Source organism: Tupaia chinensis, unplaced genomic scaffold (genome assembly GCF_000334495.1).
Source record: "Tupaia chinensis unplaced genomic scaffold, TupChi_1.0 Scaffold000119_2, whole genome shotgun sequence".
NCBI lineage: Eukaryota > Metazoa > Chordata > Mammalia > Scandentia > Tupaiidae > Tupaia > Tupaia belangeri.
The window spans coordinates 1,018,792-1,045,553 of record NW_006159586.1 but is presented as its reverse complement, the minus strand read 5'-3'; the positions used below and the strand labels follow the sequence as shown (position 1 = coordinate 1,045,553).

The 26,762-nt window shown below is 40.1% G+C and overlaps 1 protein-coding gene across 1 annotated transcript in view; it reads left to right on the top strand.

The window, feature by feature from the left end:
• SKOR2 (SKI family transcriptional corepressor 2) overlaps window positions 1–26,762 on the top strand; it is a 65,768-nt gene that overhangs the window by 23,519 nt on the left and 15,487 nt on the right. Inside the window, exons 6-8 of the mRNA XM_014586234.1 lie at window positions 9,806–9,871; window positions 10,255–10,353; window positions 24,969–25,036. Of these exons, the coding sequence (XP_014441720.1) occupies window positions 9,806–9,871; window positions 10,255–10,353; window positions 24,969–25,036 (233 nt within the window). The remainder of the gene's footprint in view (window positions 1–9,805; window positions 9,872–10,254; window positions 10,354–24,968; window positions 25,037–26,762) is intronic.

Here is a 26,762-nt window from a genome sequence, read left to right as displayed (position 1 = left end):
TGAGCCCTAATACAAATTCTATTTTGCAATAACTGATTTTTTTTTAGTTCATCATTTTAATTAAATTTAATCTTTTTTAAAAGAACTATTTAATTATTATTATTATTATTATTATCTTTTTTAAAAAGAACTATTTAATTATTATTATTATTATTATTATTATTGGAAAAGTTTTTGCTATAGTGCGCTTGCCAGAAAGACAGAGAGACAGAAAGTGAGAAATCACCCCCCGGGGGATGGCCACACCGCAATCCCTTCTCCTCCGTTCTCCTCTTGGAATCTTGGGCATGCATGCACACGCGCCCGCGTGAATTTAAGCCACAGGGTCTGGGATTCAAACTGCGGTTGACTACATGGGAGTTCAGCGACATAGCCATTATGCTAACTGCTGGTCCCATTATTATTTATTTTTAATTTGACCAGAAAGAGAGGGAAAGTGAGAAAACCAGCCACCAAGTCCAGGACTCAAGCCATGGTTGGCCATGTTGGAGTCCAGCACCTCAACCACCACACCACCTGCCAGCCCCAAGTTTAACCTTCTTTCAGTCTTACAGTCTTACTGATAACTTATTTTTCAACAATTTTAAAGAGATTCAATTTTTTAATTTTTTTTTTAAACCTGCCTGTTAATGGTCATTAACCTTCTGTGCAGAAGATTATATACTTCTGTGTAACTAGAGACACCAAACATGAAGTTCTTAAGCAGCCAACATTTTTTTCAAAGCCAGTAGAACTTCTGTCTAGATATCTCTTTAACATAGGCCCTTGCTTAAAACCAAGTCAGACAGATTGGGGAAATGGTAGTTTGGTCAATATATTACCTACTCAAAAATATAAATGATGGTATTGGTATTTCACTTCAACCTCAGTGTAAGATTTTGCATATCTGTTTTGAATAACTTTAGTAAAGTTAAGTGATTTGAAATTGAATGCAGTGGGGTAAGAGCTCAAAGCTATTGCAGGTCAAGGAAATCAGGTAAAGCAGAATCATCCCCCACTTTTCAATCCCTTTCATTGTAGAAAGGCCAGCACCATTGGGCTCCAGTGTGGCTGCATCTTGTTATATGTATAGAAGTTTTAAAATCAATTTGATTTTCACTGGCATGATGCTCTAGTGTACTTAATATGCTATGGACGGATTTCTGAGAATAGTAAGAAGCAGTTACACTTCTCATGAATATATAGCGGATGAGGCACTCTGATTTATTATTCCATTCTATTTTAGAACATGCTTGTGATTTACAAAAAAAAAAAGAAACAGAAGAAAAAAATTAAAAGCACAGACTAGTAGATTTGGGTTTCAATTCTCTTACTAGGTGACTTTGGGTAAACCCTTTAACCACTTTGTGCCTCAGTTTATCTACCTGTAAAATCAGATAAAACCTCCCATCTCTAACTAACTACATTTAGTTATGTACCATGTAGTTTTCTAAAGAGTTATTTATTTATTTAATTCCATTTGTTATCATTATTATTATTTTAATTTTACCAGACAGAAACAGAGGGAGAGAAAGGGAAAGCAAGAAAGCAAGCCACCAGGTCCAGGACTTGATCTGCGGTCAACCATGTGAGAATCCAGCACTTTCAACCACCATGCCACCTGCTGGCCCTGTACCATGTATTTTGAAGTCTTTCAATATTTGTGTTCAAAATTAAATTATCCCCATATTTCGGATATCAGTTTCTGTTTACTTACAAAAAATTTCCCTTCTTACTAATGATGTTCAAAATTGTATATAAAACTCAAGGAGATAGAGAAGGACAATGAAGTTTCCATTAAAAAATATATGTTGAGCCAGCAGGTGGCATGATGGTTAGGGTACTGGATTCTTGCATGGCTAATCACGGTTCAAGTCCTGAATCTGGTGACTTGGCTTCTCACTTACCCTCTCTCTCTCTCTCTGATTAATAATAATAATAAGTAAAACTAAATAAATAACTCTTTAAAAATATATATGTTAAATACATTAACTCACAACAACATTCTAAAACTTAAGAGAAGTCTAAAAGAACTCGAGTATCTTATGAAAGATATTTAATATACTGTTTTAAGAAGCAATGTGTATGCAACTAGTAATAAATTTTGATTATGAATTATAAAGTTGGCTGTAATTCTTAGTTTACTGTAATATCACTGGCGTTACCTAATCTTGCACTTGTGTCTTTTTTTTACTAATGGAGTTAATCATTATGTAGCTCATTCTGTGACATACCCTTTCCAGTAGTATTGATTTTCTTTTGTCTTCTGTTCTGTCCTCACCAAAGTGCCAAATGTCACAGGGGAAGTAGTTTAATGTAGAATTTAACACCAAGAAATTAGCAGAGGTCTATACCCTACTAATATAGGAGAAAATGACTTAACCATGCTTTCTATATAATTGATTTTTTAAAAGAATTGTTTATTTATTTAATTCCATTTGTTATTATTATTATTTAAAATTTTGACCGGAGAGAGAAAGGGAAAGTGAGAAAGGAAGCCACCAGGTATGGCACTCAAACCACGGCCAGCCATTTGGGAATCCAGCACCCTTAACTGCCATGCCACCTGCCAGTCCCCTGTAATTGATTTTTTAAATGCCTTAATGTAAGGTGTCCTTAAAACCTCTCTAAATCATATGTTGTACTAAATATTGGTTATTATTAAATGTTCTAGTTATACTAACTGTAAAAAATAAGTGAATGAATAAATAAAATTATATATTTTTATATATATATATATAAGTGTATTCATGTATTTCATTTATTTCTTCCATGAGAGAGAAAGAGGGAGATAGGCAACCCCAATGGGATCTTTATGCTATAATCCACTCCTAGTCTCAGCCAGCCTGGATCATGGGCATGCACATGTGTGCTCAGAGAGGTCCCGGGACACAACCTGGGGCCTTTCCCATGTGAATCCAGTTGCATGACGTCTGGACTACCACCTGGCCCCAAGATTAACTTTGACTCCATCCAACCTGTACCTCTAAGAGAGATCGTTAGAGAAAAAGAAAATAGAAATTCAAAAAACTCAAGTAAAGCCAGGTTATAAAACATGATCACATATTAAAATTCAGAGTGTATTCAGGAGTTAAACCTGAGTGCATAGAGTCTGTTTCACAGAGTCCAGGTCCTGTGCTGTGGCTGTTGGGAGGAAAGAGAGCAGAACTTCAACCCAGCCCAAAAGGGTATGCTGGTACACTGGAGCTTCACGGGCAACATGTGCCTTCTCCCACAGGGAGTCATCCCCTCTACTGGGACGTGGGCAGAAGTAGCACATGCGCTGAACTCTGGAAGTGTCTGGATGCTCGAAGGATGTTATCACTCCTTATCTGAATGTTAGTGTACATGTGTGTATCATGTTTACACACACCCCAAACCAAAATCATTTCTTTTACTGAATTTACCTTTGAGTGTACAATCTAATAACATACTTTCTTTCTATAAAAGGAAGCATTTTCTCCCATCGTTTTTCATCAATGTTGTCAACCACAGTTCAGGGGGGACATAGAAGCCCTTTCAGCGATAAGTAACTTGCTGGCCCCTGGGGCTGCTAGCTGGGGCTGTGCCCTCTGAGTCCAGGTTGCAGGCTCAAGGGAAAACTTAAAAGGGAAACAGCCAAAACAAGGAGTAGGAAACCAAACGGGGATAAGAGGATGGGAAAGGAGAGAGAATATATTTTCATAGAAAGGATGGGTGAATACCAACATTTTTACTCTCCATTCATACTGGAACTCATAAACATAGCATACCATATATATAGGGTACAACATTTAAATGCTTTTACTTATTGAATTCAGATTTTAGCTTGAGAACAGTGATTATTGTTTCATCAGCTTCCTTTACTGTCTCGTGTAGACAAAACAGGTTGCCTCACTAACTCACTTGGTTCTTGTAATTAAATCAGCTCTAAAATGTAAGGTATTTTCATGGTTGAAGGCCACAGCAGTCATATATGAGCACACTTCAAAAAGCTTGTGGGAAATGGACTTAAAGCCTGAGTTTGTTTTGGTGCAAAAAAAAAAAAAATTGAAATCCATGCATCGTTTTTTCATAACACATATTTTCCACACATCTTTGAATACTCTAACATATGTTAACTCCTTGGTCCCCAACCCCCACATAGGAAGCAGGCCCTCACAGCAGATGAGCAGTGGCCTAGCAAGGGAAGCTTCGTTTGTATTTACAGCCACTCCCCGTCACTGCCAATGTGGCCTACCAGGGAACGCTTCTTTTGCATTTCCAGCCACTCCCCGTCACTGCCATTACTGCCCAAGCTCTACCTCCTGTCAGATCAGCAGTAGTGTTAGAGTCTCACAGGAGTCAATGAGACTAGTTCACTGTGAACTGCACATGTGAGGGAATCTAGGTTGTGTGTTCCTTATGAGAATCTAACACCTGATGATCTAAGGTGGAGCTGAGGTGGTGATGCTAGCACTGGGGGCGGGGGGGAGTGAGTGCAAATACTGCATTATGGTGAGTTGTATAATTACTTCATCATATATTACAATGTAATAATAATAGAAATACAGTGCACAATAAGGGTAATGCACTTGAAGCATCCTGAAACCATCCCTCCACACTTTCCACCTTCCATGTCCATAGTAAAATTGTCTTCCATGAAACCAGTCCCTGGTGCCAAAAAGATTGGGTGACTGCTGTATTAACTAGTTAAAATTTAGTGTCATGGTTCTATTTGTCCTTAAATAAATTTTCAAAATATCAAATGGAAACAAAATTTTTCTTTTGAAATATCACAAAACTTCTCAAGTAATAAAAAATATAGTTAGATTAATTTTGTCAGAATACTGTACAAATAGGGGACCAGCAGGTGGCATAGTGTTTAAGGAACTGGATTCCCATGTAGTTGACCATGGTTTGAGTCCCAGATCCAGCAGCTTGAAACTCACACCAAGTGCATGAACATACATGCCTAAAAACCCAAGAGGAGACTGCAGAAGAGATTGCGGTATGGCCATTCCCCTGGAGGGTAATGTCTCACTTTCTGTCTCTCTTTCTCTTTCTGACTCTCGGGCAAGCACACATGCCCTATAGCAAAAATCTCTTAAAAAAATAATACTATACAAAATGTACCATTGCATTCATAGGAATTAGTTAATGCTTTAAAACACTTCATGGCGAAATGAGGATTTATAAAAGCATCAATTGGTATTTCTTTCACAAAATGGAATGAATTAAGTGCAATAAGAAGTATTTGTGGAATGTACTTGTACCCCTTCCTAGAGTAGGAGCAATGGGGGTTACTTGTCTCTGAATTTATTTGTTAATTTTGAAAAAGTAAAATGCATCTAATCTGATAGAATATTTATAAAAATTGGGAGCTCATTGTCAACTAAATCACATTTATTTAATCTAGTATTACGCTTCTTTTTTTTTTTTTAACCAGATGGAAAACATTAGCAGTAATAGTGAACAAACATATCCAGGCTCCCAGAGGTCATTTTTAACCACCATTAACAATCTGGTTTTCATGGATTAGTGATATACAGAAGGCAACAGTCCAGTAAAAAATACACAAAAGGCAGCTGAAGCTTCTGTGCTCTTTATTTACCTAGAATTTAACCTTTTAAAAAACTTTTTTTGCCGGAGGGCACATGTGCTCACTGGAAAGAGACAAAGAGGGAGAAAGAGAGACAGAGAAAGAGGAGAAGTAAGAAAGAAACTCCCATGGGAGAGGGTCATGCTACCATCCTTTCTCCTCCATTCTCCTTTTGGGATTTGGGGCATGTATACACACTTGCCCAACATGTTTTTCAAGTCTTTGGGTCCAAAATTTGAATTGTTATTGGCCATGTGGGAGCCAACTGCCTAAAACACCAGATTGCAGGCTGGCCCAAACTTAAGCATTTTAAAAAACCCTTTTGTTTGTTTGTTGAGAAATGTTTGCTATAGGGTCTGTGAGCTCACTGAAGAGACAGAGAGACACAAAAAAGAGAAATAACCCACCCAGGGTGTGGGAGAGGGGATGGCTATTCTGCAAGCCCTCCTCCTCCATTCCTCTCTCGGGATTTTGGGCGTGTACACACGGGCACCTTGTGTGAGTTTTCAAGCTGCTGGGTCTGGGACTTGAACCATGGTTGATCACATGGAAGTCCAGCACCTTAACCAATCTTCTAAGCTCAAACTGGCAGATTTTATCCCGAAGTTGTCTATTTGAAATAGACACTTATGCAAAATATTAATAAAACCTCCACAAAGCTGATTTTAAAAAGAGCTTATTATTAATGTCATCAGTAGGTTTGCCTGTGGTTAAGATAGTTTCTATTTATTAGCTATTTGTCTTTACCTGGTTTCATACCCAGGTAAAGTTACTTACTGTCAAGTGGAAAAGAAGTGCATTTTTGCATATCATATTTTAATTTTTAAATCTAATTATCTAATTGAAATGTAATATAAGATAAATAGTCCACAAAATATACTAACGAATCAAAAAAAGAATCTGGTCTACAATGTGATAAGAATATGGTTTCTAGAATTGCCTATTCAGGAGTAAATGGTCTCATTTAAATCATGTTTTGAGTGGTTGAGAAGGTTGTAGAGTGATGTGGTCTCATTATGCCCTGTGGATAAATGCAGAGAGATGTGTATGTTTATTTCTTCTCTTGTTCAGATGCAGTACTGTATAAGTATGAAACTTCAGTGCATTTTACTGGCTAACTGAGATTAACTAGCATAAACACAGGCAAATGGCTCATCATATGCATTCATCTTCATTTCAAAACACTGTTATTCTTGGTTTATGTATCAATAATTTGTTAAGTTTCACATTATTCTTCTTTTAGACAATAGTTTTTTTTTTAGGAATTATATTGAGGTCTACATTTAAAACACTTCACAGATATTTCCTTAATATTATCCTATTGTATGGAAAAGAAGATCAAGGTATCAAGGCTCAACAGTATACCTGAGCCAATAGAGAGCGGTCACCTTCAAGGTGAGCCTGGATGAGACTGTGTGGCTTTGATCTAGAGAGAAGAGAAAATGCCTGCCGTTTAAAAATTTAGGGATACTGGGGCCGGCAGGCAGTGTGGTGGTGAAGGTGCTGGACTCCCACATAGCTGACCGTGGTCCAAGACCCAAACCTGACGGCTTGTTTTCTCATTTTCCCCTTCTCTTGCTTTCTCTCTCTGTCTCTTTGGTCAAGTTATAAAGTAATAATAAGTAATAATAACAAATAAAAATAAAAAGAGCTTAGGGATCTTGCTTTCTCTCTGTCTCTTGGGTCAAATTAAAAAATAATAATAAGTAATAATAACAAATAAAAATAAAAAAGATCTTAGGGATGTCAAGCATATTATCAGGCTCTTTATCCTAACTAGGTATATGTGCGTATGTGTACATTACCCATGCATCTTTGCGTATATGCACACACCCACCACCCACATACACATATACCTGACAGTCATCAGGAGATATGCAGACTCACCATTTGTAATATCATGTTGAAGATTTTTCTGTTTGTCCCTGATACTATTAGATCACTGCTATGGGTCACTGCTATTTTCCTCTTTGCAGAAATTTCTACCTCATCAATGAAATTTCCCAGCATTCCTACAAGGGTCTGGACCATTACATTCTATTTCTTGTTCATGGAAATAAATAGCAAAGGGAGAATTGAAATTATGAATTGTAGGCAAGGCCATAATTTAGAATTTTTAACTTTATGGGTTTGTAACAACTGAGTAACAACTGAAAACACTTTATTGAGTGCTTATCATGTGTATAATACTGTATCAGGCACTGGTTGTACAGAAAAGACAGAGCCTCTACCTCTGAATATCACATTTCCTCATGGGTAACAAAGGGGAGTAAACAAACCGCAAATACCTGAGGCCCATACAATCTGCTCTGGGGATGTAAGAGACCAACCTGACCCTTAGGGACAGAGGAAGGGGAGCCAGAAAACCCTGTCAGAGCACTTTTGTCTGTACTGCCATACCTCTTCAGACAGAAAGAGAAAGCTTCATTAAATTATATGACTATTGGACCCAGTTGGTGGCATGGCAGTTAAGACACTGGACTTCTGCATGGTCAAATGTGGTTCAAGTCCCAGACCTGGCAGCTCACTTTCTCACTCTTTCTCTCTTTCTCATACACATGCCCCTATAGCAAATTAAGAAATAATAATTATAAATGAAATAAGATCATTTTAAAGAATTATGGGACCAGCAGTTAGCGTAATGGCTATGTCTCTGGACTCCCACGTAGTCGACTGCAGTTCGCATCCTGGACCCGGTGGCTTAAAACTCACGTCGGGTGTGTGTGCATGCGTGCCCAAGATCCCGAGAGGAGAATGGAGGAGAAGGGATTGCGGCGTGGCCATCCCCCCGGGGGGGTGATTTCTCGCTTCTATCTCTCTGTCTCTCTCTGTCTCTCTGGCAAGCACACGCACCCTATGGCAAAAACCTCTCCAAAAAAAAAAAAATAGAATTATGTGAATATTGTAAATGTCAGGTTGAAATTTGGAAAAAAAAAAAAAAAGAAAGAAATGATCTGACTAGCTGAATGACTGGAACCCTGATTCACAGAGGATACATTCTAAGACCCAGTGATACCTGAAATCGTAGTAGCAGACTTTTCTTGTTTTTGTTTCCTACACACACTTAAAATAATGTTTACGTTATTATTAGGCACAATAAGAGATGAAGAATAACCGATAATAAAATAAAACAACTGCGACAATACACCACAATAAAAGTTGTCGCTCGCTCAAAATATCTTATTGTACCGTATTCATCCTTCTCATAATAAAGAAGGGACAGAACGGGATGGCATGAAATTTCATCACGCTACTCAGAATGGTGTGCAATTTAAAACTTATGAGTTGTTTATTTCTGGAATTTTTGATTTAATATTTTCAGACCACAGTTGGCCCTGGGTGACTGAAATGTCACAGAGCGAAACCACACAGAGAGGAGCTGCTGTGTTTAGGTTTTCAGGATTATGTACTCAATTTACAGCTGTGGATAAATCATTTTCTTAGGTCAGCGTCATTCTAGTTAGCACATAAACACAGAGGTCAGAATAACAATCTAACCTTTATCCACAATGTGGTTTTTATTTGCCAAAGATGAGTAGTTAAGGACATTCAGCAAGCAAGTAAAATTTATAAGTTAACATAAGATAATTTATTTCACATCTTTGTTGTAGGTTGTTTTTGTTTTTGTTTTTAACTTGGCTTGGCTAATAAGAGAAAAGTCATACAGATTTATTTTAATGTATCCATGTGCATAAGGGAGTCTTGCATAATATGACAACTATTTCCTTTAAACTATATGAATTTTTAGGAAGCTCTTCCAAGCTTATAAATTATCTCATAAGGATAACTCCAAACGTCCTTCCCCTTCATTTTCACTGTCTCAAATTTTGGTGGCCCAAGAAGGCCGGGAATCCCCTGCCTTTGTAGCCTTGAGGGCCTTCCAGCTGAAACTAGGCTTCCTCCCTTAAAGGAGGAGAGTACTCTGATCGGATGGCTACCAGGATGGGACTGACCTGCCTCTTTTGCCCACACCAGCCCTTGCCTTTGTGTAAAGGGTGGAAGTGACAGGATAGAAGGGGATCAACTTCAGAAACCTGCTTTCACAGGGCTGCCATCCACAGACCAGCAGGCTCTGTCCTCATTTTCTGTCACTCCCCTCCATGGTTCAGGGGAATTGCATACAAGGAAATGAGGGCAACGTTTGGTTCTGAGGACTCCTAATTTTAGGTTCGATTAAATAAGCTCTTTTGTAGATACTGAAAGAAAATGAAAAATATTTCAGAAAGTAGCCTGCACAAAACTAATATTTTTTCTCCTCTTTTAAAGGTGAGCACACGCAAGAAACCAATTCACCTCATTCGCTCAAAAAGGATGTAGAAAATATGGGAAAAGGTAATAAAAAAAAAGTTTTATTCTAGAGAACTTCTCCTGGCTTTAAAAGACTATAGAGATAACAGGAAGATATTTTTGTTCTATGCCATATTTTAAGCTTGACAAGCAACATATGAATAATATATGGACCATTGGGTGGATATAATTGAGATTAATGCATACATATCAATCAATACATGACACTGTAATATAATACTTTAAAATAATATATTACATTGATTTATATTCATGGATTTCTGCACAAAATCTATCCTATGTCTATGCAACACTTTTTAAACTGGTAAAATATTTTGTCTTATAATAATAAATTGCCATATATAACAGTTCTCTGGAGAGTTATTTGTAAAGATTAGTAAAATGACTCTTCTCTTTTTCTTTATTAGAAGAACTTCAGAAGGTTTTATTGGAACAAATAGATTTACGGAGACGACTAGAACAAGAATTCCAAGTGTTAAAAGGAAATACATCTTTCCCAGTATTCAGTAAGAAATCATTTCTACTTCATTGTATTTTTTGACATATTTGATGACATTTCTATTATTAGACTTAAGAATGCGAGTCTAAGTAGTAAGTGATTGTGAAAAGCCTAGTCTTTACATGGTCTGTCTAAATATTTATACATCTCAATCTCTCTTATTTATGCTTTGAATCAGTTCACACAGATAAAAATTACAGGAACCTTTTGGTATTTGTCTACTGATACTATTGACCCTTGAACAACATGGGGCTTAGGGATGTCTGTGCAATCAAAAATCTGCATGTAACTTTTTTTTAAGAGACAATTTTGCTATAGGGTGCATACACTTACCCAGGGGACAAAGAGGGACAGAACGTGAGAAATCACTCTCCAGGGAATGGCTGTGCTGTAATTCCTTCTCCTCCATTATCCTTTTGGGATTTGGGACACACACACACACACACACACACACACACACACACACACACATCTGATGTGAAATTCAAGCCGCTGGGTTCAGGACTCAAACTATGATCGATCATGTGGGAGTCCAGCAACATAACCATTATGCCATCTGTTGGTTCCCCCACATATAACTTTTATACTCAACAGTAACATAAACAGTAGATTAATACATATTTTGTTTGCTACATGAATTATGTATTATATTCTTACAATAAAGGACACTGCAAAAAGGAAACACTATTAAGGAAAATCATAAGGAGACTAGCAGGTGGTGTGGTGGTTGAGGTGCTGAACTCCCACATGGCTGACCACAGTTTGAGTCCCAGACTTGGTAACTTGCTTTCTCACCCTCTCTCTGGTCAAATTAAAAAATAATAAAAATAAATTTTAAAAACTTTTTAAAGAAAAATTCTTTAAGAATTATTTTATTCAACTTTATTTATTTACTTATTTAATTTTCACCAGAGAGGTACAGAGTGAGAGAGAGAATGAGAAAACAAACCACAAGGTCTGAGACTCAAACCACGGTCGGCCATGTGGGAGTCCAGTGCCCTTAACCACTTTTTTTGCTGGCTCCATAATAAATAAAATTTAATAAAAGAAAAATCATAAGGAAAAAAAAAAAACATGTTCAGAACTTATTGAAAATACTACTTAGAAGTGGACCCATACTGCTAGTCAATAGTCAGTTGTATTTTTGTGTCTGTATTGTAAATGTCTTAAGATATGTGTGTAGGGGCTGGCAGGTGGCACGGTGGTTAAGGACACTGGACTCCCACATGGTCGACTATGGTTCGAGTCCTGAACCTGGCAGCTTGCTTTCTCACTTTGTCTCTCTCTCTCTCTCTCTCTGTTCCTCTCTGGTCAAATTAAAATAAATAAGTAAATAAATAAAGTTAAAAAAAAATTTTAAAAAGATATGTGTGTAAATATATTATTGAATATGTAGATATATTTAAATATGTAGGTTATAAAATTTAAAACAAGAACTACTCAGGTATTTATACTCTTTAAGGGAGGAAAACAAAACTAAACAAAAGTTACCTTTTACGCTCAGCTTATCTCCAGTAGCTACCTGAGATATGTATGGTAAATCTTCAGAAAGTTAACAGAAAATGTATAGTATGAAAAGATTGTAGAAAATTTTCAAAAATCCACGTGCAACAGAGTGCCTGTGCTTGCTGGAGAAAGACAGAGAAAGAGAGAGTGAGAGATAAAGTGAGAAAGGACCCTCCCAGGGGAAATGACCAAGTCACAATTTTTTCTTCACCATTGTCCTCTCAGGATTTGGGGCATGCACACAAGCGCCAAACATCTTTTTCAAGACACTGGGTCTGGGACCTGAACCAAGGAGTCGACCACGTGGAATCCAACCACCTTAACCACCATGCCACCAGTTGGCCTGCATTTTTCAAAAAAAATGTTTGCTCCAAAATAAACTTGTACTTTAATTCCATTTGCCCATAAACCTCCTAAAATCTTCTCATATAAATGTGAAGTTTTAAACTGAAGTAGCTCAATGTACACAAATTTATTTTACTAAATGAAACTGGTATAATTTTAGTAATTTTGGATTCTCCATCCTTATTTAATGTTATAATTCCACCCCAAAATTGGGAGCAGGAAATATTGAAACCTAAAAATTGTGGGTTTTATACCTAGAGTCAAGTGTCAGAAAGACTATGTGATCTGTCCCGATTTCTTGTTTTTGTTTTTTAATCATTGCTAGGGGGTATGTGCACTCACCAGAGAAAGGCAGAAAGAGAGACAGTGAGGTGAGAGATAGAGAGAGAAAGTTTCCCTCCTCAATGGGGCCTAGTCACACCACAATCCCTTCTCCTCCATCTCTCCATCTCATCTGTCAGGATTTGGGGCACACACCCACATGAGCGTGTTGTGTTTTTCAAGCTGCAGGGGCAGGGATTCAAACTGCAGTAAGCCATGCGGAATCTGCTAGGCTGTGAAGCCATCCCATTAGCGCTCCAAATTTCTAAAATTCACCTGCGTGGTCTGGATCATATTTGGACAATATATCATAGTCATGTTTTTCAAGTTTTTTTTTTTTTAAGAATTATTTTATTTAATGAGGGGTTGGTAGGTGGTGTGGTAGCTAAGAGTGTTGGATTCTCACATGGCAGACCACAGTTTGAATCCCAGATCTGGCAGTTTGCTTTCTCACTTTCTCTCTTTCTCTGTCTCTTTCTCTCACTCTATCCTTCCCTGGTCAAATTTAAAATAAATAAATAAATAAATAAATTTAAAGAAAAATAATTATTAAAAAAGAATTATTTTTATTTAATTTTATTTATCCATTTATTTTAACTTGACCAGAGAAGGACAGAAAGAGAGAGAGAGGGAAAGTGGAAAAGCAAGCCTCCAGGTCCGGGACTCGAACTGCAGTCAGCCATGTGGGAGTCCAGCACCCTTATCCACGACACCTGCTGGTCCCTCAAGTTTTTTGGTTTGGTTTTTTGTTGTTGTTCTTAGTTTTATTTAGTCACATTTCCCTTTCCAGAGAAAGAAAATTAGGAAGAAAACAGTGTAGAAACTTATTTTTTAAATGAAGTACATTTGGGCAAGCCAGTGGCATAGTGGTTAATGCAAATGAATCTGTCATGACCAATTTGGTGGTTCAAGTCCAAGACCCGGTGGCTTGAAAGCATGTCAGGCACATGTATGTGTATGCCCAAAATCCTGAGAGGATAATGGAGGGGAAGAGACTGTGGCATGGCCATCCTCCTTGAGGGGTGCTTTCTCACTTTTGTTCTCTGTTGTCTCTATTTCTGTGTCTCCCCCTATTTCTCTGGAGAGTGCACACACCCTATGTCAAAACTTTAAAAGTTAAGTAAATTTAAAATGAATTTTTCTGGGATGCTTTTATAGAATGTCAGAGTGCCCCCTTGTTATCACTCTGAGCATCACAAAATTTGAATTGGCAATACCGGTGCAAGAGGCACACACCAACATCTGAGAGAAGTTTTTGGTACTTGTGTCAGTTGTAACAATACGCACCTAAAGGACCTGCACTGCCCAGAATGTCCCAGATGTAGTCATAAGCATTCCTGAACGCTGTGCTGTGATGGAGCTTTTGCCTAGTATCAGGTTCCTGCTAACATGCTCAGCTGAGTTCCACCAGAGCACTGAGCAAGGGTCAAAATGAAGAGGTGACTGCATGATGAAGGAGACCTCTGACTCGGATGCTGCCAAGTTTGCGATCTCTCAGTAGCTGTAAGGGATACCTGGAGCTCAGGGTACTTCAGTATTTTGAATTCAGAGAATTCCTACAGGGCTTTAGAACAAGATCAAAGGGAAGAGAAAAGTCTATAACTTTTGATAGAGTCTTAGGGACATCATGACATTTATAGTTTGGAGAAAGTTTAAAAATATCTTTGAAATTTTAAGAAATAGGTACTTTGGGCTAGCAAGTGGCATGGTAGTTAAGATGCTTGATCCCACATTGCTGACTCTGCAGTTTCAGTCCCAGATCCAACAGCTTGAAAAACATGCCAGGCACATCTACATGCATGCCCAAAATCCCAAGAGAAGGAAGGGTTTCAGTTCAGGACCAGCAGGTGGTGTAATGGTTACATCGCTGGACTCCCACATAGTCAACTGCAATTCGAGTCCTGGACTTGGCAGCTTGAAATTCATGCCGGGTGCGTGTGTGTACGTGCCTAAGATCCCGAGAGGAGAATGGAGGAGAAGGAATTGTGGCGTGACCATCCCCCCTGGGGGGTGATTTCTTGCTTTCTGCCTCTCTCTTTCTCTCTGTTTGGCGCGCTCATGCACCCTATAGCAAAAACCTGTCCAAAAAAAAAAAAAAAAGAATGGCCATCTCCCCAAGAGGGGTGATTTCTCACTTTCCCTGTCTCTCTGTCTCAGCCTCTCTCTTTCTGGTGAGCATGTGCACCTTATGGCAAAAGCCTAAAAGAAGAAAAAAGAAAAAGTTACTTTGAAAAGATCCAGAATTGTCTGCTTTCTAAAATTATATCTTTTTTATTTTTTAGAGATATTGTTGCTATAGTGCATGTGCACTCACCAGAGAGACAGTGAGATAGAAAGCAAGAAATCACCCCTGGGGGGATGGCCATGTTGCAATCCCTTCTCCTCCATTCTCCTCTCAGGATTTTTGGGCACGTATATAAAACACTTTAATTAACAACAACAAAAATGTCCTCTTTTTACCTGCAGCTCACTCCACTGACCAAGGAAATAGCATGTGTGTGTCCAAGTTTGAATAATGCGCGGTTTAGACATACCACAAAGAGGCAGTCAATTTCACACGGATAAAAATAGTAAACGTACATTATGTGCTTGTTAACTAAATGGGAGGGGCCATAAGGCTAGCAGACAGGTTTAGATTTGCTCAGATGAAAAGGGGAAAGCCAAACTTTATAAAGTCACATCAGAAGGAAAGCAGAGAGGAACCCCCTTGAGGGTGTGGCACAGCTTTTCACTAGGAGGTGACAGACACTCACAATCACGACACTTAATAATCCAATTTACTTAGAGCGCTGGGGACCTGGGCTATAGCACGTAACAATTAGGAATTCAGCCTCAAAAATCTCAGCCCTCAGTTCACTTTTGAGCTCTGCTACTTGCCTGTTGTGTGACCTTGGGAGCTATAAAATGGGGCAGCTGATTCCTGCTTTGTGGGAGGATGAGAGTTCATGAGATAATCCCTGTCAAGTGCTGTGCTCACCTGGTGCAGGGAATGAACTCATAAACATCAGCTACAATGATGGTGGTGATCCTCAGGCAGGAGGAGGGAGGGGATCAGCATCGAGCTCTGAAAAGCATTTCTAAATTGGGTCCAAATACAGGGGCTTCTTGTGCTTGCTGCTGTGGTTCTGGAGGCCAGTGAGGACCATCGGAATGAACCCTATGCATAAAGAGGGTAAAGATAAAGCTTAGAGGGAAGAAGAGGAGGGAAAAGGAGGAGGAAGGGGAAGGAGAAGATGTGGAGGGAGAGGAAAAGGCAAGAGGAGGAAGAAGAACAAAAGGGAGAAAGATGGAGGAAGAGGAGGGATTCAGGCTCCATCCTTGGGGGTAGAGGTTAGGGAGAGGAAGAGGAGCGAGCAGATCTCTACCAGCCATGACAGAGGCTTTTCGAGCTGCTCTCTGTGAATATTTCTGTGTGACTCTGATAGGCTTCAGAAAGTTCCAGGAAAAATAGAATTAAAATACAAGTCTATCAGGGGCCAGCAGGTGACATAATGGTTAAGGTCTTGGACTCACACATGGTAGACTATGGTTCAAATCCTAGACCTGGTGGCTTATTTTCTCACTTTCTCTCATCTCTCTCTGGTGAGTGCATGTACCCTTTAGCAAATTAAAATCATCATCATCATAATTAATAAATTAAATAATTCTTAAAGAAACATAAGTCTTTCATTATTTCAGTGCCCCCCCCCAAAAAAAAAGAGAGAGAGAGAGAAAGAAATGAAATCCATGCACAGTTTTTTCATAGCACGCATTCTCAAAGAACTCCTCAAAGACCCCAATATGTCCGAGGAGGAAGAGAGGAGCTGCCACAGTGAGCAAGGCAGGCGTTTCCCATTCACATGGAGACGGAGCCAGAGCAGTGCAACAGATAGGAGAAAGGGCTGCAGGTTCGGACTCCAGCTCCCCTACTCACTAGTAGAGTAACCTTCTCAGGCAAATTCTCCCACCTCATTTGCAACAGTGAAGTCATGCTCCTGTGGTTACAGAGGATGAAATGAGTGGCACATGCTCAGCATAATGACAGATGCAAAGTATTTAACAATAAACATGAGTTGTGGCTTCTGTCTACCGCTTTAGAGTTGGGTGCTTACGTTCCTGCAGGGACTTTAGAGTAAAGCAGCTCAAATTAGACACCAGAACTTTCAGAGATGTATTGGGCAGGGCTGGAGTTCCAGAGGGTACACCAAGCAGTGAAAGTTGTTTTGATGCCATGCCATTAAGTTTAACTGAAAACTTGGGTAGGACATGAGAAAAGCAGTAGGGAGGATATCCTCAGGAAAGGGGAAGAAAGTGTAATCCACCATCGAGTGGAGGTAGGTGTTTGAAGAAATGGAGGAGGGAGAGTTCTGCTGCTTTGAGGTCACTTTGAGATGACGTAAGGATGGCTGGTCAAATGTGTTCTGCAATGACAGTCATGTTTGATTGGAAAGGAATAAGTGATTAAACGTCACCTGAATACCACTTTTCTAAACCGCTGCACTATGACTGGTGCAATCATTTTGGCAGCTGCAAATCCAGATGTCACTTTTGCCACTAATTGGCGTCCCCTTTCCTTGGTAAATCTGTCTCTGCTTCCTCTTTTGTCCTCCAACACGTTATACTTTCCTTATTTTAGCATTCATTTTTAACTCGTTTTACTTTTTTCCCACTAGCCAGAACACCCTCAGACCTAGCAATGAGTGCAGAAGGCCTTCACCCCTCCACTCCACATCACTGCAGCAGGGTTCTACCCTCCCTTCTCCACTCCAGCCTGTTCTGCCAGCTGCTATTAGCCTAGTTTTCCTCAAACTCGACCTTCAGCACCAGCTTTTCTACTCAAGGAGCCACAGCGATTCCCTACCACTCATCGTGTAGTATCTGAGTTAATGCCTGACCAACTCACAAAACCCTTCATAACTGGCCCACCCCGCCTCTCCAGCCACATTTCCACTTCTGCCCTTACTTACTTCCTATTACGTCGTAGACCACTCTCATCCCTCATCTTCTACCTCGGCACACTGTGTTTCTGTAGTCCAGCTCAAGTTTTGCCACCTCCAAGAAGCCCTCCCACTATTGCAGTAGGTACCCGTCTCTGCACCCCTGCTGTGTTTATTCCCAGTTCCCCGGCTGTTCTATAATGACTTCTCCTCTGAATGTCTCATGTGTATTCCTCTTCTTTACATAACTGAGTTGTGCATAGGATCAGGAAAGGGCTTCTCAGAAAGTTCTGACATGCTGTAGGTAAATAATGCTCTCAGTAAACAGAGGATAGAAATGTTAGTGTCATATTTGAAGAGATTGAAACTGACAATGAAAGATGAGATTGCATCCCTGAAGGCTTAATAAAGGACATACGCCAGGTCTCATGATTTGGGTCCTTGGATTTGCAGATATGGTGACAAATTCAGGGCACTTGAGAGAAGAGAATGGCAAGACCAGTTGGTTATTACAGGGAAGGGCAAATGAAAGGGGCTTTATGAAAAAAAAACTTCATTTAAAACATCATCATTTTAGAGTCTTAAAAATAATACTTTTCCAAATTCTGTTAAGATTACTTCTTATTGGGTCAGGCAGTGGTAACAATGGTAACAAGGCTGGACCCACAGGGGAAAGGTCGGGGTTTGCATCCTGAAACCTCCCTGAGCACATCAGCCAGCATGTGAGCACATACCTTTGAGCCGGCTGGCTGAGATTGGGTGTGGATCACTGTGAAGACCCTATTGGGGGTCTGTTTCTCTCTCTGTCTCTCTTTCTCTTTATCTTTTGCTCTTATGGAAGAAATAAATAAACTTTCTTAAAAAGAGTACTTTTTATTAAAACAAACTATATCTCTTCTACCTCAATATGGTTGTCTGCATCTTTCACCTGTGACTGTTACAAGATTTGTTTTGTGTTCTCTGGTTTCCTTTTCCTTCCTTCCTGTCCTCCTTCTCCTCCTCTCCTCTTCCTCCTTCTTTTTATTTATTTATTTTTATTTTTAAATTTTTTTATAGCACTCTCTGGAAGACGGGACAGGAAGAAATTCCAAAGTACTGTATAGATCAAAAGTCTTGATAGTTGTTTGAGAACAGTGGTAACGTAATGAAAGTGGTGTAAACAAAATGAACCCTAACCCTATGGCTTGATGAGTAGGATCTCCCAGGGGAACCAGATATACCACATGGGTTCTTTTCTTATTTACCCAGGAAGGTAGGCTGGATACTTGCCAGTGCTGTCTGGAAAATGCTCTGGCTTCTAACCACCCATGTTTGCAGTGCATAGGCCCTGCCTCTGTGCCGGCTGGCATGTTGGACATCAGGGCATTTCTCTGCTACCTTCTTTTATACTGTCGTTTTCCAAAAATAGTTGGGTTTTAAGTGATTCTCATTACGGACATCAGCTTAATGACCTTTTTTCACCTCTAATTAAATTGTATTCTCATCAACCTTTAGAACACAGCAAATTTTTAGGTTCTTTTGTTGTTGTTGTTTCTTTGCCAATTAGCAGTCTTTATCTCTCAAAAGTTATACAAATGCTTGTCATAAAAAAAATTTAAATATACAGAAAGAGAAGATACACAAAGAGAAGAAAACAAAAGTCACCCATAATCTTGCTATCTAGAGATGATCAATGTTAACATTTTGGAGTTTCAGCCTTTTTAATACATATTCAATTCTTTTCCTTTTTTTTTTTTTTTTTTTTTGGAGAGGTTTTTGCTATAGGGCACGTGCGCTTGCCAGACAGACAGAGAGAGATAGAGAGACAGAAAGTGAGAAATCACCCCCCAGGGGGGATGACCACGCCACAATCCCTTCTCCTCCATTCTCCTCTCGGGATCTTGGGCACGCATGCACACGCGCCCAGCGTGAGTTTAAGCGACTGGGTCCGGGACTCGAACCGCAGTCGACTACGTGGGAGTTCAGCGACATAGCCATTATGCTAACTGCTGGTCCCTCCCTTTTTTTTTCTAACAAAATAAAATACTATACACACCTTTTTTTCCCCAAACCTTTATTTTTATTTATTATTTATTTTAATTTGACCAGAGAGGGACACAAGAGAGAGAAAGAGTGCAAGAGAGAGAGGGGAAAGTGAGAAAGCAAGCCTCCAGGACCAGCAGGTGGCATGGTGGTTAAGGCGCTGGACACTCCCACATGGCCGACCAGAGTTCGAGTCCTGAATCTGGTGGCCTGCTTTCTCACTTCCTCTCTCTCTCACTCTCACCCTCTGTCTCTCTCTGGTCAAACTAAAAAAATAAATGAATGAAAATAATTATTTAAAAAAAAAAAAAAAGAAAGAAAGCCTCCAGGTTCAGGACTCAAACCAGGTCTACTATGTGGGAGTCCAGTGCCCTTAGCCACCATGCCACCTGCCGCCCCTTTTAAAGATATTTTACCATAGGGTACGTGCACTCACTGAAGAGTGATGGAGGGAAAATAAGAAATCATCCTTCACAGGGACAGCCATGTTGCAATCTCTTCTCTTTCATTCTCCTCTGGGGTTTTTGGATATGCTTGCACATGTGCCCAGTATGTTTTTCAAGTCACTGGGAATGGGACTCAAACCATGGAGTCGGTCAGGAGTGTTTCAGCACCATAACCCCCAGGCCATTTGTTGGCCCTATCCACACCGTTTTAACCCTCCCTTTTTTTCATTTAAAATGCAATCTTTTCCATTACTACATTTTATGAATGTGCTCTTACGTTGGTTATTAAGGTTTGCCCAAGTTTCAGATGATGGTCACCATTGGAACTAAATCTTTGTACATATCCGTTATTATTTCCTTAGGATAAACTCCTATCCTGTGTTAAAGGATATGAAATTTTAAAACTCTAGTATGTAATTTCAAGTTGCTCTCCAGAAAGGTCGCACTAATCTACACTCCCACCCTTGGAACAACATGTATCCTCTTTTTTTTAATCTTTGCTAACTTAAATGGAAAATATAGTGCTCCTTATTATTCCCTTTATTATTTATTTATTTATTTATTTTTTGGAGAGGTTTTTGCTATAGGGCGCGTGTGCTCGCCAGACAGACAGAGAGAGACAGAGAGACAGAAAGCGAGAAATCACCCCCCAGGGGGGATGGTCACACCACAATCCCTTCTCCTCTGTTCTCCTCTTGGGATCTTGGGCACGCACACACACACACCTGACATGAGTTTTAAACCACCGGGTCCAGGACGTGAACCGCGGAGTCCAGCGAAATAGTTATTATGCTAACTGCTGGTCCCTCCCTTTATTTTTAAATGGCTGTAAATCCTTCTCACCAGAAGGAGAGAGAAAGAAAGAGAGAGAAAGCACCCCCCCATAGGAGTGGTCACACTGCATTCCTTTTTCCTTTATTTCTCCTTTCCATCAAGATTTTGGGCACACACGCATACATGCACACACTAGTCTGGGATGTGAACTGCAGTTGGCCATGTGGGAGTCAGCTCTCTTAATCACTGGGCTACAGGGCTGACCCTGTTTCCTTTTCTTGCCTTGCTACTGCTGTTGAACACTTTTTATGCCTATGTTCTATTTGTATGTTTTTGTGAATGCCCATTTACATTCTCTACCCTGATTTCTTTTGATGTATTTATTTACTTATTGATTAGTGTGAACTTTTTAAAAGAATTAACTTAATTTAATTAATTTATTTACTTATTTATTTTCATTTGCCCAGAGAGGAACAGAGTGAGAGAGAGTGAGCAAGAGAGACAGAAAGTGAGAAAGCAAGCCATCAGGTCCAGGACTCGCACCGTGGTCGGCCATGTGGGAGTCCAGTGCCCTTAGCCACCACATCACCTGCCAGCTCTGATTAGTGTGAACTCTTTACTAAAATATTAATTCTTTGACATGTCATGAGCATTCTTTGCTTTATATCAGCGACCTTTAGATGTTGACTATGGTGCTTCGTGTTTGGGAAATTGAATTTGCTTGAAATTTGTTGTTATGTCAGAGCTTTATGTTTCTGTCTAATCAGATCTATCAACCTTTTCCTTTTGGTTTTTGCCTTTGACGCCCTTTCCCATCCCAATGTTATTAAAAATACTCACCATTCTTTTCTGGCACTACAATGGATTCTTTTTTTTTTTCATTTTAACTTAAAGAGTTGTATTAGGCGTACTGTTACAGAGCAATGAGCGTGAATTAAGTAAGGACAAATTTTCATCATCACACTATGAATTGCCCTTAACTATTTCCCTCTGATATCAAAACCTTCTAGGATCCCAGGGAAGCACTTTAGCCAAGATAGCTAGACAGCTGCTCATTCCTAATTCATCCAGTTTACCATCAGTTACTTGGGTCCTTAAAGGACAGAGGAACCTGAGGTTCAGAACAAAGTTTTTTCCTGCACAGACAACTGCTTGGGATGTGCTTTGGTGCCCAGAAACACACAGATCTTCCTGAAGGCATTTGGATCAGTATTGTGGAGGGCTGATTTCCTGTTGCCCTGTGCCTGGAGTCAAGGACTTTGACCCTCCTCCAGAGCATCCCAAGTGGTAGGGAGGAATGCCAGCTCCTCATACAGTACAGCACCCATAATTGTTAATCACAACATAAATTGAAATCACTCACTCCCCCTTCCCCTACACAGCAAAGATAGACATGTGCTTGGAACCCAACCAAATCAATTTGCTTTGTCATCAAATCTTTAAAAACTAGAGCAAGGAAGGATTTTAAAGAGCACATCACTCCACGCCCTTGTTCCTGACGTCTGCGGCCCCACAGTGCGGTGGCTATGTCGATGGCAGAATACAGACCTTATGGTGGATACCTCTGGGCTCTTTTCATGCCTCATTCATTAGCTATCCCCTGCTGTGTGCCAAGCACTATGGTGGGCATGAGAATAAAAAGTGTCTAAAACTTACCCTCCTGCTCTCCGACAGAGCTGAAGACAGATGGGTAACAACTAATCATAGTATGCATTATGGATGCATTAATGGAGGTATAGATGGGGTACTGGAGGAATGCAAAAGAAGGACGACTAATTCTGGCAGGAGATTGGAGAGGACTTCCTGGAGAGGTAAAATTTGATCTGAACCTTAAAGAAAGTGAGGTATTTTCAGTAAGGGCAACACCACAGCAGGGCTGAAGTCTGTCTGGTGAGCGCACACGCACTATAGGAAATACAAAGCAAGTTTGAGGACTAGGGAGTGGGTGGGTAGGTGATGGGTGCAAGGGACCACTCCTAGGTCCCCCCTCCTCCTTTGGACTCTTTGTGTAAACCATGGTCCTTCACAGCCGCTCAAGCAGCTCCTTCATTTCACCTGCTGAGGATGTGAAGGCTCCTCCCCTCCACCCTCACATTGCATCACATTCTTCCCTGTGCTGCAGCACCTTTCATGTCAGTCAGAGGCGAGAGGAGGGCTTGGGTCTTCTTTAAAAATAAGTTCTGCTACACGCTTGGACTGGGGAAGGACTTCAGATACTATAGAAAGGGAGGAGTCAAAAAAATAAAGTCTTTTAATCTCTAAGTATTCAGTCTGATGAGTGGTGAAAGTGATGGAAAGCTCGTGAAGTTTTTCATTTTTTCATTTTTTTTTAAAGAAAGATTTTTGCTATAGGGCCAGAGAGACAGAAGGACAGAAAGCGAGAAACCACCCCAAGGGGGGATGGCCATGCCCCAATTTCTTCTCCTCCATTCTCCTCTTGGAATCTTGGGTACTCACACACACACACACACACACACACACACACACACGCTCCCAGTGTGAGTTTTAAGCCTCCGGGTCCAGGACTCAAACCACAGTTGATTATCTGGGCCAATCCAGTCCAGTGATATAACCATTATGCCATCTACTGGTCTCAACTAGTAGAGATTTTTTTTAAGTAGGGGGAAAAGGGGGTTTGAAGAGGGAAGGAATGAAGGCCAGGTTGTTAGTCAGAAACTCTTCAGAGAGGGGGTGGCCACATTTGGTGGCTAATAGTAGCAAAGAGAGGAGAGGACTGAAGTAGGGCAGGTAGGACTCATGTACCAGTTGGCTAAAGAGATGAAAGAAGAGAAGATGAAGTTTCTAAAGTTTCTGGTTTCTACAAGCTGCTGCATTGTCAACCATACATTCAATATGAAATTGTGTTAATTTCTCCTTTAAAGCAGGAAAAAAAAAAAGTCAAATCTGGGGACCAGGAGGTGGTATGGTGTTAAGGTGCTAGACTCCCACATGGTCAACTGCAGTTTGAATCCCAGACTTGGCAATTTGCTTTTTCTCTCTCTCTCCCTCTCCACCTCTCTCTGGTGAGTTTATGTGCCCTGTAGCAAAACTGTAAATAATAATAATAATAATAACAATAATAAATAAAATTAAATAAATAATTCTTACAAAAAAAGCCAAAATCCATGCTTCCAAAAGACTGCATGGGGACCAGCAGTTAGTGTAATGGCTATGTCGCTGGACTCCCATGTAGTTGACCGTGGTTCGCGTCCTGGACCCAGTGGCTTAAAACTCACGCCAGGCATGTGTGCATGCGTGCCTAAGATCCTGAGAGAAGAATGGAGGAAAAGGGATTGCGGCATGGCCATCACCCTGGGGGATGATTTCTCGCTTTCTGTCTCTCTGTCTCTTTCTGTCTGTCTGGTGAGTGCACATGTCCTATAGAAAAAAAAAAAAAAACTCTCAAAAAAAAAAAAAAAAAGACTGCATGGAGAAGAGGCACCACTCTGCAATAAAAATAATCAGTATGTAAAATAGCAAAATTATTTTGTATAACCATCTCTCATAACATTCTCCCTTCTTGGATCAAGGCTAGGTCTATAGAGCAGTACTAGGTCAAAGAAAGAACTTTAGAAAAGGCTGATGCAGGTGAGTTTGCTGGCTGGAAGAGTCAGGCCAAGCATGCTCATCCCTCTTCCAGGAGTGAGAAGAGCTGCGGTAAAACCAGGCAGGCACACATCACGGACACAGGTCTTGTTCTAATGCTAATAACCAAGAGGTTTACTTAAACAGAGGCATTCAGCATGCCCTAGGCCAGCTCTATCTGAGGTTCATCCCCCTCCACTTGCACTGAAGGCAGTGAACACTCTCGATACCTGTGACTTGCACAAGTGTGCAAAGGTTAGAGAGGATGATTGCACCAGACCTTTCTGCATAATTACATGCAAGGGATTAGACTAGCTGGGTATGAGATACTCTGAAATTTAAGATAGACTTTACTGTTGCAGAATTTACTGTTTTTCTGATAAAAATATAGTGTTAGAAACATTTTTTCCATCATATTATTTACTCTTTAAGTAAATTTTTTAAAAAATTGAAACAGGGGCCAGCAGGTGGCATGGTGGTTAAGGTGCTGGACTCCCACGTGGCCGACCTTCTTGGACCTGGCATCTTGCTTTCTCTGTCTCTCTCGGGTCAAACTGAAGAATAATAATAAATAAATAAAACTAAATAAAATAATCCTTTAAAAAACCTGAAAGACGAAGTGTTTATGAAACTGTCCGTAATATTTTTACTGGATATACTAAAAGTAAATTTTGTACTTTAATTAATTTGTTTTTCTCTCCTCCTAGATAACTTTCAGGATCAGATGAAAAGGGAACTAGCCTACCGAGAAGAAATGGTGCAACAGTTACAAATCGTAAGATACAGTTTTACTTAAAAATATGACAAATGCAATTTGATTGGTTTGTCATCAAGCCACTCACTGTGTATGAAACAGTTTGGGTTCTGGTTTTGTTTTGTTGTTTTTGCCCGTGAAATCCTTTGGTCCACTTACCTCTCAGCTGGTTTTGATGCTAATTACCAAGAGATTTACTTAGACACAGGGTAAACAGATGTGTCAGTATGTTTCCTCTAACTGTAACTACCTACCATGTGTTAGTAGACAGATGTGTGCATTGCCTCTGTGGGCAGACCAGGGGTACCTGCATTTTCTTCCACTGTACAAACTTCTGAACACAGAGCCGGGATGTGCTATTTGCTGAGTGAGGGCAACTGCCTTCCTCCCTTCCTTTCACTCCCCAGTCCTAGCCAGGCCTTCCCCTGTCAATAGAATTCAATGTACACACAATTCCTCACTTACGTGCACATGAATGATGATGAAAAGATACAAATTGTTTCCGAATGAAGTGCTACTCACTCTATCCTAATCATTTCTAAAAGTAGACACAAACTAAGAGCTATTTATGTGGAAAAAGCAGAAAGATGTCTGATAAATAAAGTGATTTTGTTTGCAGTTTTGTTTTCTGAATTCTACCCCTTAAGTCTCCATGCAGACACATTCAGTATTACTCATTAGTGTTTTCAAAGCAGTCTCCTAAGGTTCCTCATTTTCATGAGTATAATGGGGAAGGTAATATTTGCTCAATATTTTCAAGATTTAAAAAAAATCATTTAATCTTTTATTCCTTCTTTTTCTTCTATTTGACAAGAGAGAGAGAGAGAGAAATCAAACTGCCAAGTCCAGGACTTGAATGGCAGTCAGCCATGTGGGAATCCAGCGCCTTAACCACCATACCACCAGCCAGCCCCTCAAGATGTTTTTAATCACCTGGATATAGACACGTGCAGATCTTTGGTAGTGTTCTCAACATCATGATTATTATTTTGGTTGCTTGACATTTTTGAGCTGATCCATGTTATGCTTAGGTCATTGAGTGTGTGTCTGTGCATGTCTTGTCTAGAGAGTCAGGTATCACGGACTCTGTCAGGATTACTATAAGAAAGACAGTGACTAGGAACCAGCAGTTAGCGTAATGGCTTTGTCACTGGATTCCCATGTAGTCGACCGCGGTTCAAGTCCCAGACCTAGTGGCTTAAACCACACCAGGCACGTGTGCGTGCGTGCCCAAGATCTTGAGAGGAGAATAGAGGGGAAGGGATTGCGGCATGGCCACCCCCCACCCCCACCCCCGGGGTGTGATTTCTCGCTTTCTGTCTCTCTGTCGCTCTCTGTCTTTCTGGTGAGTGCACGTGCCCTATAGCAAAAAACTCTAAAAAAAAAAAAATTAAAAAAAAAAAAAGGACGGTGACTGGGACCAGCAGATGGTATAATGATTACATCATTGGACTCACACACGGCCGACCACGTTTTGAATCCCAGACTTCACACTTCGAGTCTTGGACCTGGAGGCTTAAAACTCATACTGGTCATGTGTGCACGTATGCCCAAAATCCCAAGAGGAAATGGAGGAAAAGGTGGTGTGGCCATCCCCCCTGGGGGATGATTTCTCACTTTCTGTCTTATTTGTCTCTGTGTCTCTGGTGAGCGCAGATGCCTGATAGCAAAAAAACTCCCTAAAAAAAAAAAGATAGTTATCCACTGTTTTCTTTTCTTTCTGCATTGAAGCAATCATGCCCATGTC